At 49.8% G+C, this 12570-nt stretch overlaps 1 protein-coding gene across 1 annotated transcript in view; it reads right to left on the bottom strand.

Annotated features, from left to right (window-relative positions):
* The window catches only part of tcea2 (transcription elongation factor A (SII), 2), a 32107-nt gene extending 20820 nt beyond the window's left edge, over window positions 1-11287 (bottom strand). The window contains exon 1 of the mRNA XM_041799642.1: window positions 11118-11287. Coding sequence (XP_041655576.1) covers window positions 11118-11186 — 69 coding nt within the window. The 5' untranslated portion in view covers window positions 11187-11287. The remainder of the gene's footprint in view (window positions 1-11117) is intronic.
* Between the last annotated feature and the right edge of the window lie 1283 nt (window positions 11288-12570).

Below are 12570 nucleotides of genomic sequence, written 5' to 3'. Positions count from 1 at the left end.
AAACAAGTCTTTATCTGATTTCCATTTACAGTGAAACACTCAGAGTAAAAACTGATTATAAGGTCACAAACGATAAATAGAAGTTTGAACAGGTTTTAAAATTAAGGAAACAACTGTGTTCTTCCCTGTCCTGAGACCAGACGACGTCACTGATCCCCGTTTATGAACCCTAAAGACGAAAAGACCTCTGGAGACGACCATCAGTCCTTCTCTAAAAACCCAGGAAGGACATGGTGTTTGTGTTTAGTTCATAATCAGAGAAGTCTCCTCTGACTGACTGGTTTCAGAGCCATTATTCACCTGAACAGAGAGTCAAGGTCGGCCTCTCAGACACGCCCACCCACATCTGTCACTCAAAGACCATCGCTCTCTGTCCACTAAAGGCCAGAGAGAGAGTGATGGAGCCCAAAGACTGACTTTAAGGATCCATTCATCACTGAGGACTTAGCAGCATTCATGACGGCGCCAGGGATTTAATATTTGAGCACATTAAACGTATTCAGCAGCCGACAAACTCCAGACAGGACGCTCTGCAGCGAACATCTGAGAGGAGAGGAGGATAGAGACACAAATAATGGCTCCCTGAAACACAGGAGAGTGTGAGATACAGACAAAAGAGAAGAAGGGGAGACATTCATGCTTTCTGTGATAAATGGGACGCTCCTACAGGGAAGAAAAGCTGGACGCGTTCCCACGCTGCCACATAGTCAAAACAGAGAGGAGACGTATAGATGGAGGGATGAACGGAGGAACAGAGAGAAAAGAGACCATCAGGAGAGACGAGGAGTGATCGTCTGTATCTTTACAGACAGCTGGATTACTCAGATGTCTTGAATTCAGTGTTTCTACCCATCAGAAACACATGAAGACCTAAAAAATCAAAGAAAGGCTCCTCTATCTAAAAAGAGGTGGAGTGGGTCGGTATAAAGGGAAATATTTAGCGTTAAACAAGAATATCAGTCAGTCATTACACCACAGTATCAAAGAAAGAGTAGAGATATTAGAGGCTTTTATTTTGGTAGTTCCAAACACCAACACACTTTGGATCTTCCTGCTCAAATTCAAACCTTAAGTTACCAAAAAAGTCTGACTTTTTGGGTTATGCCCCCTAAAAATAAATTCTGCCACCAGGGGGCTCCACATTTAAACAACTGCAATAGCGTAGAGACGTGCTTCCAACTCCGCCCACCTCTGCTGCTTAATTACTGGTTTTGATAGAGGCCATGTGGCGATCACATAAACTCCCTCATAGATAAATCAGCAGTTTTTACTCAGCAGTAAGGCACCAGGAGAAAGAGTCACCTCCCCACGTTTCTTTTTGCAAAGCATTCTGGGATCACTTAGAGTGCTGAGAGGTCTGCAGGTTCTCTTTAAAGCTGTACAAACCTAATGCTCATCATAAGCATTTTGGTACGAACGCACAGTCTGCCGATATATCAGCAGGACAGAGAGAGTTTTCATATCTTCAGCTAGAGTTAAAATTCTGGGCATCCTGATTCACTCTCAGCACAAAACACATTCACTGCCAGAGACTAGAGCTCCATGAAGAAGACTGTTGGTGAATCTTCATCCCTGCTGGACATTCCAGTCAGCTGTCAGTGATGTTATTAGAGAGTGGAAGAGTTTAGGAACAACAGCTGCTCAGCCATGAACAGGAAGACCAGGTAAAACCACAGAGCAGGGTCAACGACTGCTAAGGGTCATGGGTAAAAGTCTCCAAGTCTCTGCTGATTCCATCGCTGAAGAGTTCTGAACTTCCTCTGGTATTAAAGTCAACACTAAAACTGCAGCAGGAGCTTCATGAATGGGTTTCCACGGTAACAGCCTGGGTGAGACTGGGTGTGGAGGGTGCTGGGAGAACGTTACCTGTCTGACTGTGAAGTTTGGTGGAGGAGGGATAATGGTATGGGGCTGGTTTTCAGGGTCTGGTCTAGACCCCTTATCTCCAGTGAAGGCCGATCTTAATGCTTCAGCAGACCAAGACATTCTGGACAATGCTATGCTTCCAACAGTTTGGGGAAGGCCCTTTTCTGTTCCAGCAGGACTGTGGACCAGAGACCAGAGAAGGACTAGAAAGACTAGAGTCCTGACCTCAACCCCATCCAGCACCTTTGGGGTGAACTGGAGCAGAGATTGTGGTCCAGGCCTTCTGGTCCAACATCAGAGCCTGACCTCATGAATGCTCTACAGGATGAATGGACACACATTCCCACAGAAACATCCAGAAGAGAGGAGGCTGTTGGAGCTGCAGGAGGAGGAGAACTCCAGATTAGAGTACAAGGATCTGAATGTCATCACAGACCCTCAAATGTCAGAGCCAATCATTCTGAACCGTCTGTTCATGTTCCGCTCCAGGAGTTTCTCCAGTTCTTCCCTCGGTGTTCAGACACAGTCAAGGGAGGAAACATCCACGATAATGACACTTTCCTGATATCTAATCTACCAATAGTTGCACACTTGGCATGCTGGGCATCCATGCATGTAGTTTAGACTCAAACTGAGTTGCTTTGAGTGTTCTTTTGTCTTCATGGTGCAATGGTAGCCATGAATACTGATGAACCAGTGACTGGACCCTCCAGACTCTACAGTCATTGACCTCAGCTGATCCCCATCTCACTAACTGTGAGCCTGCTGTCACGTTAAAGGAGGAGAATATTCCTGCAGCCACTTTACATTACAGGTTTTTATTCAACTGGATCACGTTGTAGAAATCTGTTTTCACTCTGGTATTAAAGAGGGGGTTTCATTTTTTGTCAAAAAAGCAAACTGGTTTTGACCACGATTGCTGGCTTTCAGCTTAGAGACTTCTCCAATCAAAGAAACATTCTCCTCTCAGTTGAATGTGTGCTCTCTGCCATGTTGTTGTGTCTTGTCTATGATCTGTAATGTCTGGCTGTTTCTCGTTATGCTTTGAGTGTGAAGCACTTTGATTGGCTGAAAGCACGTGTTCTATAAATAAAGTTTTTTGACTTATTTTCTAATCAATAAGAGGGTAAAAGTGAAGACTTCATACGCACTGCAAGTCAAGCTCAATTTAAGCACAGAGTCAGGCAACGCTGAACACATGGACACCTGCAGCACTAGCAACGCCATCCAATAGGAAACAGAGGCAACGAGCCCAGTGCATTCTGGGTGTTTGAGTATTTCAGTCCTCTGCCCCAGCACATCTGTGCTCTCAGCAGCTGATCTGTCAGTGATGGCTGTAGGAGGTTCAGGGACACCACCCTGCTGTCCCTGCTGCTCATCCAGCTCTGGAGGGAAGGACAGCTGCAGGGGGGAGCCTGGATGACATCACCATCTCTGACCCCCGACCCCTCTCCCTCTCAGGGTAGACTCAGACTAAAGTTAACCCGGGTTAAGAGCTTCACAAGCTGATCTGATAATCAGCAGCTGAAGCTCCTGGACCAACAGCTGCAGAGACTGACTGCCAGACTGTCTCTAGACCTTAAACCCTGACCCTGTAGGGAGTCCTAGACCTTAAACCCTGACCCTGTAGGGAGTCAGACCAGCAGCGTGTGAGTCCTAAACCTCAGACCAGCAGCGTGTGTGAGTCCTAAACCTTAGACCAGCAGCGTGTGTGAGTCCTAAACCTCAGACCAGCAGCGTGTGTGAGTCCTAAACCTTAGACCAGCAGCGTGTGTGAGTCCTAAACCTTAGACCAGCAGCGTGTGTGAGTCCTAAACCTTAGACCAGCAGCGTGTGTGAGTCCTAAACCTTAGACCAGCAGCGTGTGTGAGTCCTAAACCTCAGACCAGCAGCGTGTGTGAGTCCTAAACCTTAGACCAGCAGCGTGTGTGAGTCCTAAACCTCAGACCAGCAGCGTGTGTGAGTCCTACACCTTAGACCAGCAGCGTGTGTGAGTCCTAAACCTCAGACCAGCAGCGTGTGTGAGTCCTAAACCTTAGACCAGCAGCGTGTGTGAGTCCTAAACCTTAGACCAGCAGCGTGTGTGAGTCCTAAACCTTAGACCAGCAGCGTGTGTGAGTCCTAAACCTTAGACCAGCAGCGTGTGTGAGTCCTAAACCTCAGACCAGCAGCGTGTGTGAGTCCTAAACCTTAGACCAGCAGCGTGTGTGAGTCCTAAACCTTAGACCAGCAGCGTGTGTGAGTCCTAAACCTTAGACCAGCAGCGTGTGAGTCCTAAACCTCAGACCAGCAGCGTGTGAGTCCTAAACCTCAGACCAGCAGCGTGTGAGTCCTAAACCTTAGACCAGCAGCGTGTGTGAGTCCTAAACCTTAGACCAGCAGCGTGTGTGAGTCCTAAACCTTAGACCAGCAGCGTGTGAGTCCTAAACCTCAGACCAGCAGCGTGTGAGTCCTAAACCTTAGACCAGCAGCGTGTGTGAGTCCTAAACCTTAGACCAGCAGCGTGTGTGAGTCCTAAACCTTAGACCAGCAGCGTGTGTGAGTCCTAAACCTCAGACCAGCAGCGTGTGTGAGTCCTTAACCTTAGACCAGCAGCGTGTGTGAGTCCTAAACCTCAGACCAGTAGCGTGTGAGTCCTAAATCTTAGACCAGCAGCGTGTGAGTCCTAAACCTTAGACCAGCAGCGTGTGTGAGTCCTTAACCTTAGACCAGCAGCGTGTGTGAGTCCTAAACCTCAGACCAGTAGCGTGTGTGAGTCCTAAACCTTAGACCAGCAGCGTGTGTGAGTCCTAAACCTTAGACCAGCAGCGTGTGTGAGTCCTAAACCTCAGACCAGCAGCGTGTGTGAGTCCTAAACCTCAGACCAGCAGCGTGTGTGAGTCCTAAACCTTAGACCAGCAGCGTGTGTGAGTCCTAAACCTCAGACCAGCAGCGTGTGTGAGTCCTAAACCTCAGACCAGCAGCGTGTGTGAGTCCTAAACCTTAGACCAGCAGCGTGTGTGAGTCCTAAACCTCAGACCAGCAGCGTGTGTGAGTCCTAAACCTCAGACCAGCAGCGTGTGTGAGTCCTAAAACTTAGACCAGCAGCGTGTGTGAGTCCTAAAACTTAGACCAGCAGCGTGTGTGAGTCCTAAACCTCAGACCAGCAGCGTGTGTGAGTCCTAAACCTTAGACCAGCAGCATGTGTGAGTCCTAAACCTCAGACCAGCAGCGCGTGTGAGTCCTAAACCTTAGACCAGCAGCGTGTGTGAGTCCTAAAACTTAGACCAGCAGCGTGTGAGTCCTAAACCTTAGACCAGCAGCGTGTGTGAGTCCTAAACCTCAGAACAGCAGCGTGGGTGAGTCCTAACCCACAGACCAGCAGCGTGTGTGAGTCCTAACCTTAGACCAGCAGCGTGTGTGAGTCCTAAACCTCAGACCAGCAGCGTGTGTGAGTCCTAAACCTTAGACCAGCAGCGTGTGTGAGTCCTAAACCTTAGACCAGCAGCGTGTGTGAGTCCTAAACCTCAGACCAGCAGCGTGTGTGAGTCCTAAACCTTAGACCAGCAGCATGTGTGAGTCCTAAACCTCAGACCAGCAGCGCGTGTGAGTCCTAAACCTTAGACCAGCAGCGTGTGTGAGTCCTAAAACTTAGACCAGCAGCGTGTGAGTCCTAAACCTTAGACCAGCAGCGTGTGTGAGTCCTAAACCTCAGAACAGCAGCGTGTGAGTCCTAAACCTCAGACCAGCAGCGTGTGTGAGTCCTAAAACTTAGACCAGCAGCGTGTGTGAGTCCTAAACCTTAGACCAGCAGCGTGTGTGAGTCCTAAACCTTAGACCAGCAGCGTGTGTGAGTCCTAAACCTTAGACCAGCAGCGTGTGTGAGTCCTAAACCTTAGACCAGCAGCGTGTGAGATTCCTAAAACTTAGACCAGCAGAGTGTGATAGTCCTAATAATCAGACCAGCAGCGTGTGTGAATCCTAAACCTCAGACCAGCTGCGTGTGTGAGTCCTAAACCTCAGACCAGCAGCGTGTGTGAGTCCTAAACCTTAGACCAGCAGCGTGTGTGAGTCCTAAACCTCAGACCAGCAGCGTGTGTGAGTCCTAAACCTTAGACCAGCAGCGTGTGTGAGTCCTAAACCTTAGACCAGCAGCATGTGTGAGTCCTAAACCTTAGACCAGCAGCGTGTGTGAGTCCTAAACCTCAGACCAGCAGCGTGTGAGTCCTAAACCTCAGACCAGCAGCGTGTGTGAGTCCTAAACCTTAGACCAGCAGCGTGTGTGAGTCCTAAACCTCAGACCAGCAGCGTGTGTGAGTCCTAAACCTTAGACCAGCAGCGTGTGTGAGTCCTAAACCTTAGACCAGCAGCGTGTGTGAGTCCTAAACCTTAGACCAGCAGCGTGTGAGTCCTAAACCTCAGACCAGCAGCGTGTGTGAGTCCTAAACCTTCAGACCAGCAGCGTGTGTGAGTCCTAAACCTTAGACCAGCAGCGTGTGTGAGTCCTAAACCTTAGACCAGCAGCGTGTGTGAGTCCTAAACCTTAGACCAGCAGCGTGTGTGAGTCCTAAACCTCAGACCAGCAGCGTGTGTGAGTCCTAAACCTCAGACCAGCAGCGTGTGTGAGTCCTAAACCTTAGACCAGCAGCGTGTGTGAGTCCTAAAACTTAGACCAGCAGCGTGTGAGTCCTAAACCTTAGACCAGCAGCGTGTGTGAGTCCTAAACCTCAGACCAGCAGCGTGTGTGAGTCCTAAACCTTAGACCAGCAGCGTGTGTGAGTCCTAAACCTCAGACCAGCAGCGTGTGTGAGTCCTAAACCTCAGACCAGCAGCGTGTGTGAGTCCTAAACCTCAGACCAGCAGCGTGTGTGAGTCCTAAACCTTAGACCAGCAGCGTGTGTGAGTCCTAAACCTTAGACCAGCAGCGTGTGTGAGTCCTAAACCTCAGACCAGCAGCGTGTGTGAGTCCTAAACCTTAGACCAGCAGCGTGTGTGAGTCCTAAACCTCAGACCAGCAGCGTGTGTGAGTCCTAAACCTTAGACCAGCGCGTGTGAGTCCTAAACCTCAGACCAGCAGCGTGTGTGAGTCCTAAACCTCAGACCAGCAGCGTGTGTGAGTCCTAAACCTCAGACCAGCAGCGTGTGTGAGTCCTAAACCTCAGACCAGCAGCGTGTGTGAGTCCTAAACCTCAGACCAGCAGCGCGTGTGAGTCCTAAACCTCAGACCAGCAGCGCGTGTGAGTCCTAAACCTTAGACCAGCAGCGCGTGTGAGTCCTAAACCTCAGACCAGCAGCGTGTGTGAGTCCTAAACCTCAGACCAGCAGCGTGTGTGAGTCCTAAACCTCAGACCAGCAGCGTGTGTGAGTCCTAAACCTTAGACCAGCAGCGTGTGTGAGTCCTAAACCTTAGACCAGCAGCGTGTGAGTCCAAAAACTCAGACCAGCAGCGTGTGAGTCCTAAACCTCAGACCAGCAGCGTGTGAGTCCTAAACCTCAGACCAGCAGCGTGTGAGTCCTAAACCTTAGACCAGCAGCGTGTGAGTCCTACACCACAGACCAGCAGCGTGTGTGAGTCCTAAACCTAAGACCAGCAGCGTGTGTGAGTCCTAAACCTCAGACCAGCAGCGTGTGAGTCCTAAACCTTAGACCAGCAGCGTGTGTGAGTCCTAAACCTTAGACCAGCAGCGTGTGTGAGTCCTAAACCTCAGACCAGCAGCGTGTGTGAGTCCTAAACCTCAGACCAGCAGCGTGTGTGAGTCCTAAACCTCAGACCAGCAGCGTGTGTGAGTCCTAAACCTCAGACCAGCAGCGTGTGTGAGTCCTAAACCTCAGACCAGCAGCGTGTGTGAGTCCTAAACCTTAGACCAGCAGCGTGTGTGAGTCCTAAACCTTAGACCAGCAGCGTGTGTGAGTCCTAAACCTCAGACCAGCAGCGTGTGTGAGTCCTAAACCTTAGACCAGCAGCGTGTGTGAGTCCTAAACCTCAGACCAGCAGCGTGTGTGAGTCCTAAAACTTAGACCAGCAGCGTGTGTGAGTCCTAAACCTTAGACCAGCAGCGTGTGAGTCCTAAACCTCAGACCAGCAGCGTGTGTGAGTCCTAAACCTTAGACCAGCAGCGTGTGTGAGTCCTAAACCTCAGACCAGCAGCGTGTGTGAGTCCTAAACCTTAGACCAGCAGCGTGTGTGAGTCCTAAACCTCAGACCAGCAGCGTGTGTGAGTCCTAAACCTTAGACCAGCAGCGTGTGTGAGTCCTAAACCTCAGACCAGCAGCGTGTGTGAGTCCTAAACCTTAGACCAGCAGCGTGTGAGTCATAAACATAAGACCAGCAGCGTGTGTGAGTCCTAAACCTTAGACCAGCAGCGTGTGTGAGTCCTAAACCTTAGACCAGCAGCGTGTGAGTCCTAAACCTCAGACCAGCAGCGTGTGTGAGTCCTAAACCTCAGACCAGCAGCGTGTGTGAGTCCTAAACCTCAGACCAGCAGCGTGTGTGAGTCCTAAACCTTAGACCAGCAGCGTGTGTGAGTCCTAAACCTTAGACCAGCAGCGTGTGTGAGTCCTAAACCTCAGACCAGCAGCGTGTGAGTCCTAAACCTTAGACCAGCAGCGTGTGTGAGTCCTAAACCTTAGACCAGCAGCTTGTGTGAGTCCTAAACCTCAGACCAGCAGCGTGTGTGAGTCCTAAACCTCAGACCAGCAGCGTGTGTGAGTCCTAAACCTCAGACCAGCAGCGTGTGTGAGTCCTAAAACTTAGACCAGCAGCGTGTGAGTCCTAAACCTTAGACCAGCAGCGTGTGTGAGTCCTAAACCTCAGAACAGCAGCGTGTGAGTCCTAAACCTCAGACCAGCGCGTGTGAGTCCTAAACCTCAGACCAGCAGCGTGTGTGAGTCCTAAACCTCAGACCAGCAGCGTGTGTGAGTCCTAAACCTCAGACCAGCAGCGTGTGTGAGTCCTAAACCTCAGACCAGCAGCGTGTGTGAGTCCTAAACCTTAGACCAGCAGCGTGTGTGAGTCCTAAACCTTAGACCAGCAGCGTGTGTGAGTCCTAAACCTCAGACCAGCAGCGTGTGTGAGTCCTAAACCTCAGACCAGCAGCGTGTGTGAGTCCTAAACCTTAGACCAGCAGCGTGTGTGAGTCCTAAACCTCAGACCAGCAGCGTGTGTGAGTCCTAAACCTCAGACCAGCAGCGTGTGTGAGTCCTAAACCTTAGACCAGCAGCGTGTGTGAGTCCTAAACCTTAGACCAGCAGCGTGTGTGAGTCCTAAACCTTAGACCAGCAGCGTGTGAGTCCTAAACCTCAGACCAGCAGCGTGTGAGTCCTAAACCTTAGACCAGCAGCGTGTGTGAGTCCTAAACCTCAGAACAGCAGCGTGTGAGTCCTAAACCTCAGACCAGCAGCGTGTGTGAGTCCTAAACCTCAGACCAGCAGCGTGTGTGAGTCCTAAACCTTAGACCAGCAGCGTGTGTGAGTCCTAAACCTTAGACCAGCAGCGTGTGTGAGTCCTAAACCTCAGACCAGCAGCGCGTGAGTCCTAAACCTCAGACCAGCAGCGTGTGAGTCCTAAAACTTAGACCAGCAGCGTGTGAGTCCTAAACCTTAGACCAGCAGCGTGTGTGAGTCCTAAACCTTAGACCAGCAGCGTGTGTGAGTCCTAAACCTCAGACCAGCAGCGTGTGTGAGTCCTAAACCTCAGACCAGCAGCGTGTGTGAGTCCTAAACCTTAGACCAGCAGCGTGTGTGAGTCCTAAACCTTAGACCAGCAGCGTGTGTGAGTCCTAAACCTCAGACCAGCAGCGTGTGTGAGTCCTAAACCTTAGACCAGCAGCGTGTGTGAGTCCTAAACCTCAGACCAGCAGCGTGTGTGAGTCCTAAACCTCAGACCAGCAGCGTGTGTGAGTCCTAAACCTCAGACCAGCAGCGTGTGTGAGTCCTAAACCTTAGACCAGCAGCGTGTGTGAGTCCTAAACCTTAGACCAGCAGCGTGTGTGAGTCCTAAACCTTAGACCAGCAGCGTGTGTGAGTCCTAAACCTCAGACCAGCAGCGCGTGTGAGTCCTAAACCTCAGACCAGCAGCGCGTGTGAGTCCTAAACCTCAGACCAGTAGCGTGTGTGAGTCCTAAACCTCAGACCAGCAGCGTGTGTGAGTCCTAAACCTTAGACCAGCAGCGTGTGTGAGTCCTAAACCTTAGACCAGCAGCGTGTGTGAGTCCTAAACCTTAGACCAGCAGCGTGTGTGAGTCCTAAACCTTAGACCAGCAGCGTGTGTGAGTCCTAAACCTCAGACCAGCAGCGTGTGAGTCCTAAACCTTAGACCAGCAGCGTGTGTGAGTCCTAAACCTTAGACCAGCAGCTTGTGTGAGTCCTAAACCTCAGACCAGCAGCGTGTGAGTCCTAAACCTCAGACCAGCAGCGTGTGAGTCCTAAACCTCAGACCAGCAGCGTGTGAGTCCTAAACCTCAGAACAGCAGCGTGTGAGTCCTAAACCTCAGACCAGCAGCGTGTGTGAGTCCTAAACCTCAGACCAGCAGCGTGTGTGAGTCCTAAACCTTAGACCAGCAGCGTGTGTGAGTCCTAAACCTTAGACCAGCAGCGTGTGTGAGTCCTAAACCTTAGACCAGCAGCGTGTGAGTCCTAAACCTGAGACCAGCAGCGTGTGTGAGTCCTAAACCTCAGACCAGCAGCGTGTGTGAGTCCTAAACCTCAGACCAGCAGCGTGTGTGAGTCCTAAACCTCAGACCAGCAGCGTGTGTGAGTCCTAAACCTCAGACCAGCAGCGTGTGTGAGTCCTAAACCTCAGACCAGCAGCGTGTGTGAGTCCTAAACCTCAGACCAGCAGCGTGTGTGAGTCCTAAACCTTAGACCAGCAGCGTGTGTGAGTCCTAAACCTTAGACCAGCAGCGTGTGTGAGTCCTAAACCTTAGACCAGCAGCGTGTGTGAGTCCTAAACCTCAGACCAGCAGCGTGTGTGAGTCCTAAACCTTAGACCAGCAGCGTGTGTGAGTCCTAAACCTTAGACCAGCAGCGTGTGTGAGTCCTAAACCTCAGACCAGCAGCGTGTGTGAGTCCTAAACCTTAGACCAGCAGCGTGTGTGAGTCCTAAACCTTAGACCAGCAGCGTGTGTGAGTCCTAAACCTTAGACCAGCAGCGTGTGTGAGTCCTTTTCCACGGTGCACTGAGCAGAGGACAAACACACCGGCCTCGTTTCCAGAACCTTCCCTCTCAGCAGTCAAAGGTAGAGCTCATCACCTGATCGCCTGCTTTCACTCACCGTGTTCTTCTTCTGCACCATTTTATCCAGCTTTTTCGCGATCCGCTCCACTTCCTGGTCTTTAGCCATGACTCCTGAGCCCTGCTGCGGTCAGATCCTCCATGGATGTGGAAGAGAAACTGTCCTTCTCCTCTCTACGCAGCCTGCCTGTCCTCTTCTCTCCCAGCTGCTCTCAGCCTCTCGTTTGTTGTTGTGTGACACCGAGGGATGATGGGATATGTAGTCCTGGTCCTGTCCGGACTCCCGGACCTAGACTGAGGTTTTTAAAGGAGGCTCAGCAGTGGGCAAAGAGATCCAAACATGCACGAAGATCGACAGAGATTAGAGGAGAAGACTTTATTTTAATAAAAGGAGCTGAACTAAAACAGTGGAACTTCACAGTTAACACATCAGACACTGCTGAAGAGCTGTAGTGATCTAAAGGGGCGGTTTCCAAAAAAGTTGGGTCGCTGAAATAGTCAGGGCCTTCGCTGACAGAGACGTTGTCTGGATGGGAGCATGTGTTGCTCTAAAGCAGTGATACTGAACCAAAGAGCCAAACTGTTGAAAAATACCTGTGCAAGAGCCACAATCTAAGGGGTGAAAAGTGACAAAAACAGCTTAAAGTAGCAATAAAATTAGTTAAAGGGGGAAAATATGGTCAAAAGCAGCAAAAATGGGTGAGAAGTGACAAAAAATGAGTTGCAGGAGGCAAAGAATCGTCCAAAAGTGGCAAAAATGTGGCAAAGAAATGAGTGAAAAGCCACTAAAATGGGCGAAAAGCTGACAAGAGTAGCAAAAATGGGCAACAAAAGGAAACAAGTGGTATTTAATGGCAAAAGGGGTAGCTTAAATGGGTAAAAAGTGGCAAAAAAAATTGTGAAAAAGGCAAAAATTGGAAAAAAAATGGGGAAAAGTGGCAAAAAGAAATGACAGAATGGCCAAGATGCAGGAAAAAAGATGTATTTAACGGCAAAAGGTAGCTTAAATGGGTGAAAAGTGGCAAAAAAAGTGAAAATGGCAGAAAAGTTTCCTTTTTTAAGGTTTTCTGGGGGAATAATATTTACACTAAGACATAAAAGAGCCACAAATAATCACAGGAGCCACAGGTTGAGTGTCCCTGCTCTAAAGCTCTCTGTACTGTCCAGCATTGATAGTTCCTTTCCAGATGTTTCAGCTGCCCACGCACAATTTTATGGAAGTTCAGGGAAATTTTTTGCATGTTTTGGAGAATTTTCATCTTTTGCATTAAATTTTGGAGCATATATTTGTAAATTTTTGGGACTTTGGTTAAAAAGTTGAGGGGAGTTTTCCTGAAGGTTTTCGGGAATTTAAATGTATTTTGGGGGATTTTTTATTGCAATATTTGAATTCTATGATAAAGTTTAACTTGAAGCCTGAGGACAGCAGCACAGCTGGCCTCGTGGTCTGGATGCGGCCCATGTTTCTGTTCTAGCTCTCATCGAGGTAAAAC

This window comes from Cheilinus undulatus, linkage group 11, assembly GCF_018320785.1.
Source record: "Cheilinus undulatus linkage group 11, ASM1832078v1, whole genome shotgun sequence".
NCBI classification, from domain to species: domain Eukaryota; kingdom Metazoa; phylum Chordata; class Actinopteri; order Labriformes; family Labridae; genus Cheilinus; species Cheilinus undulatus.
This window is presented reverse-complemented; position numbering and strand designations above follow the sequence as displayed.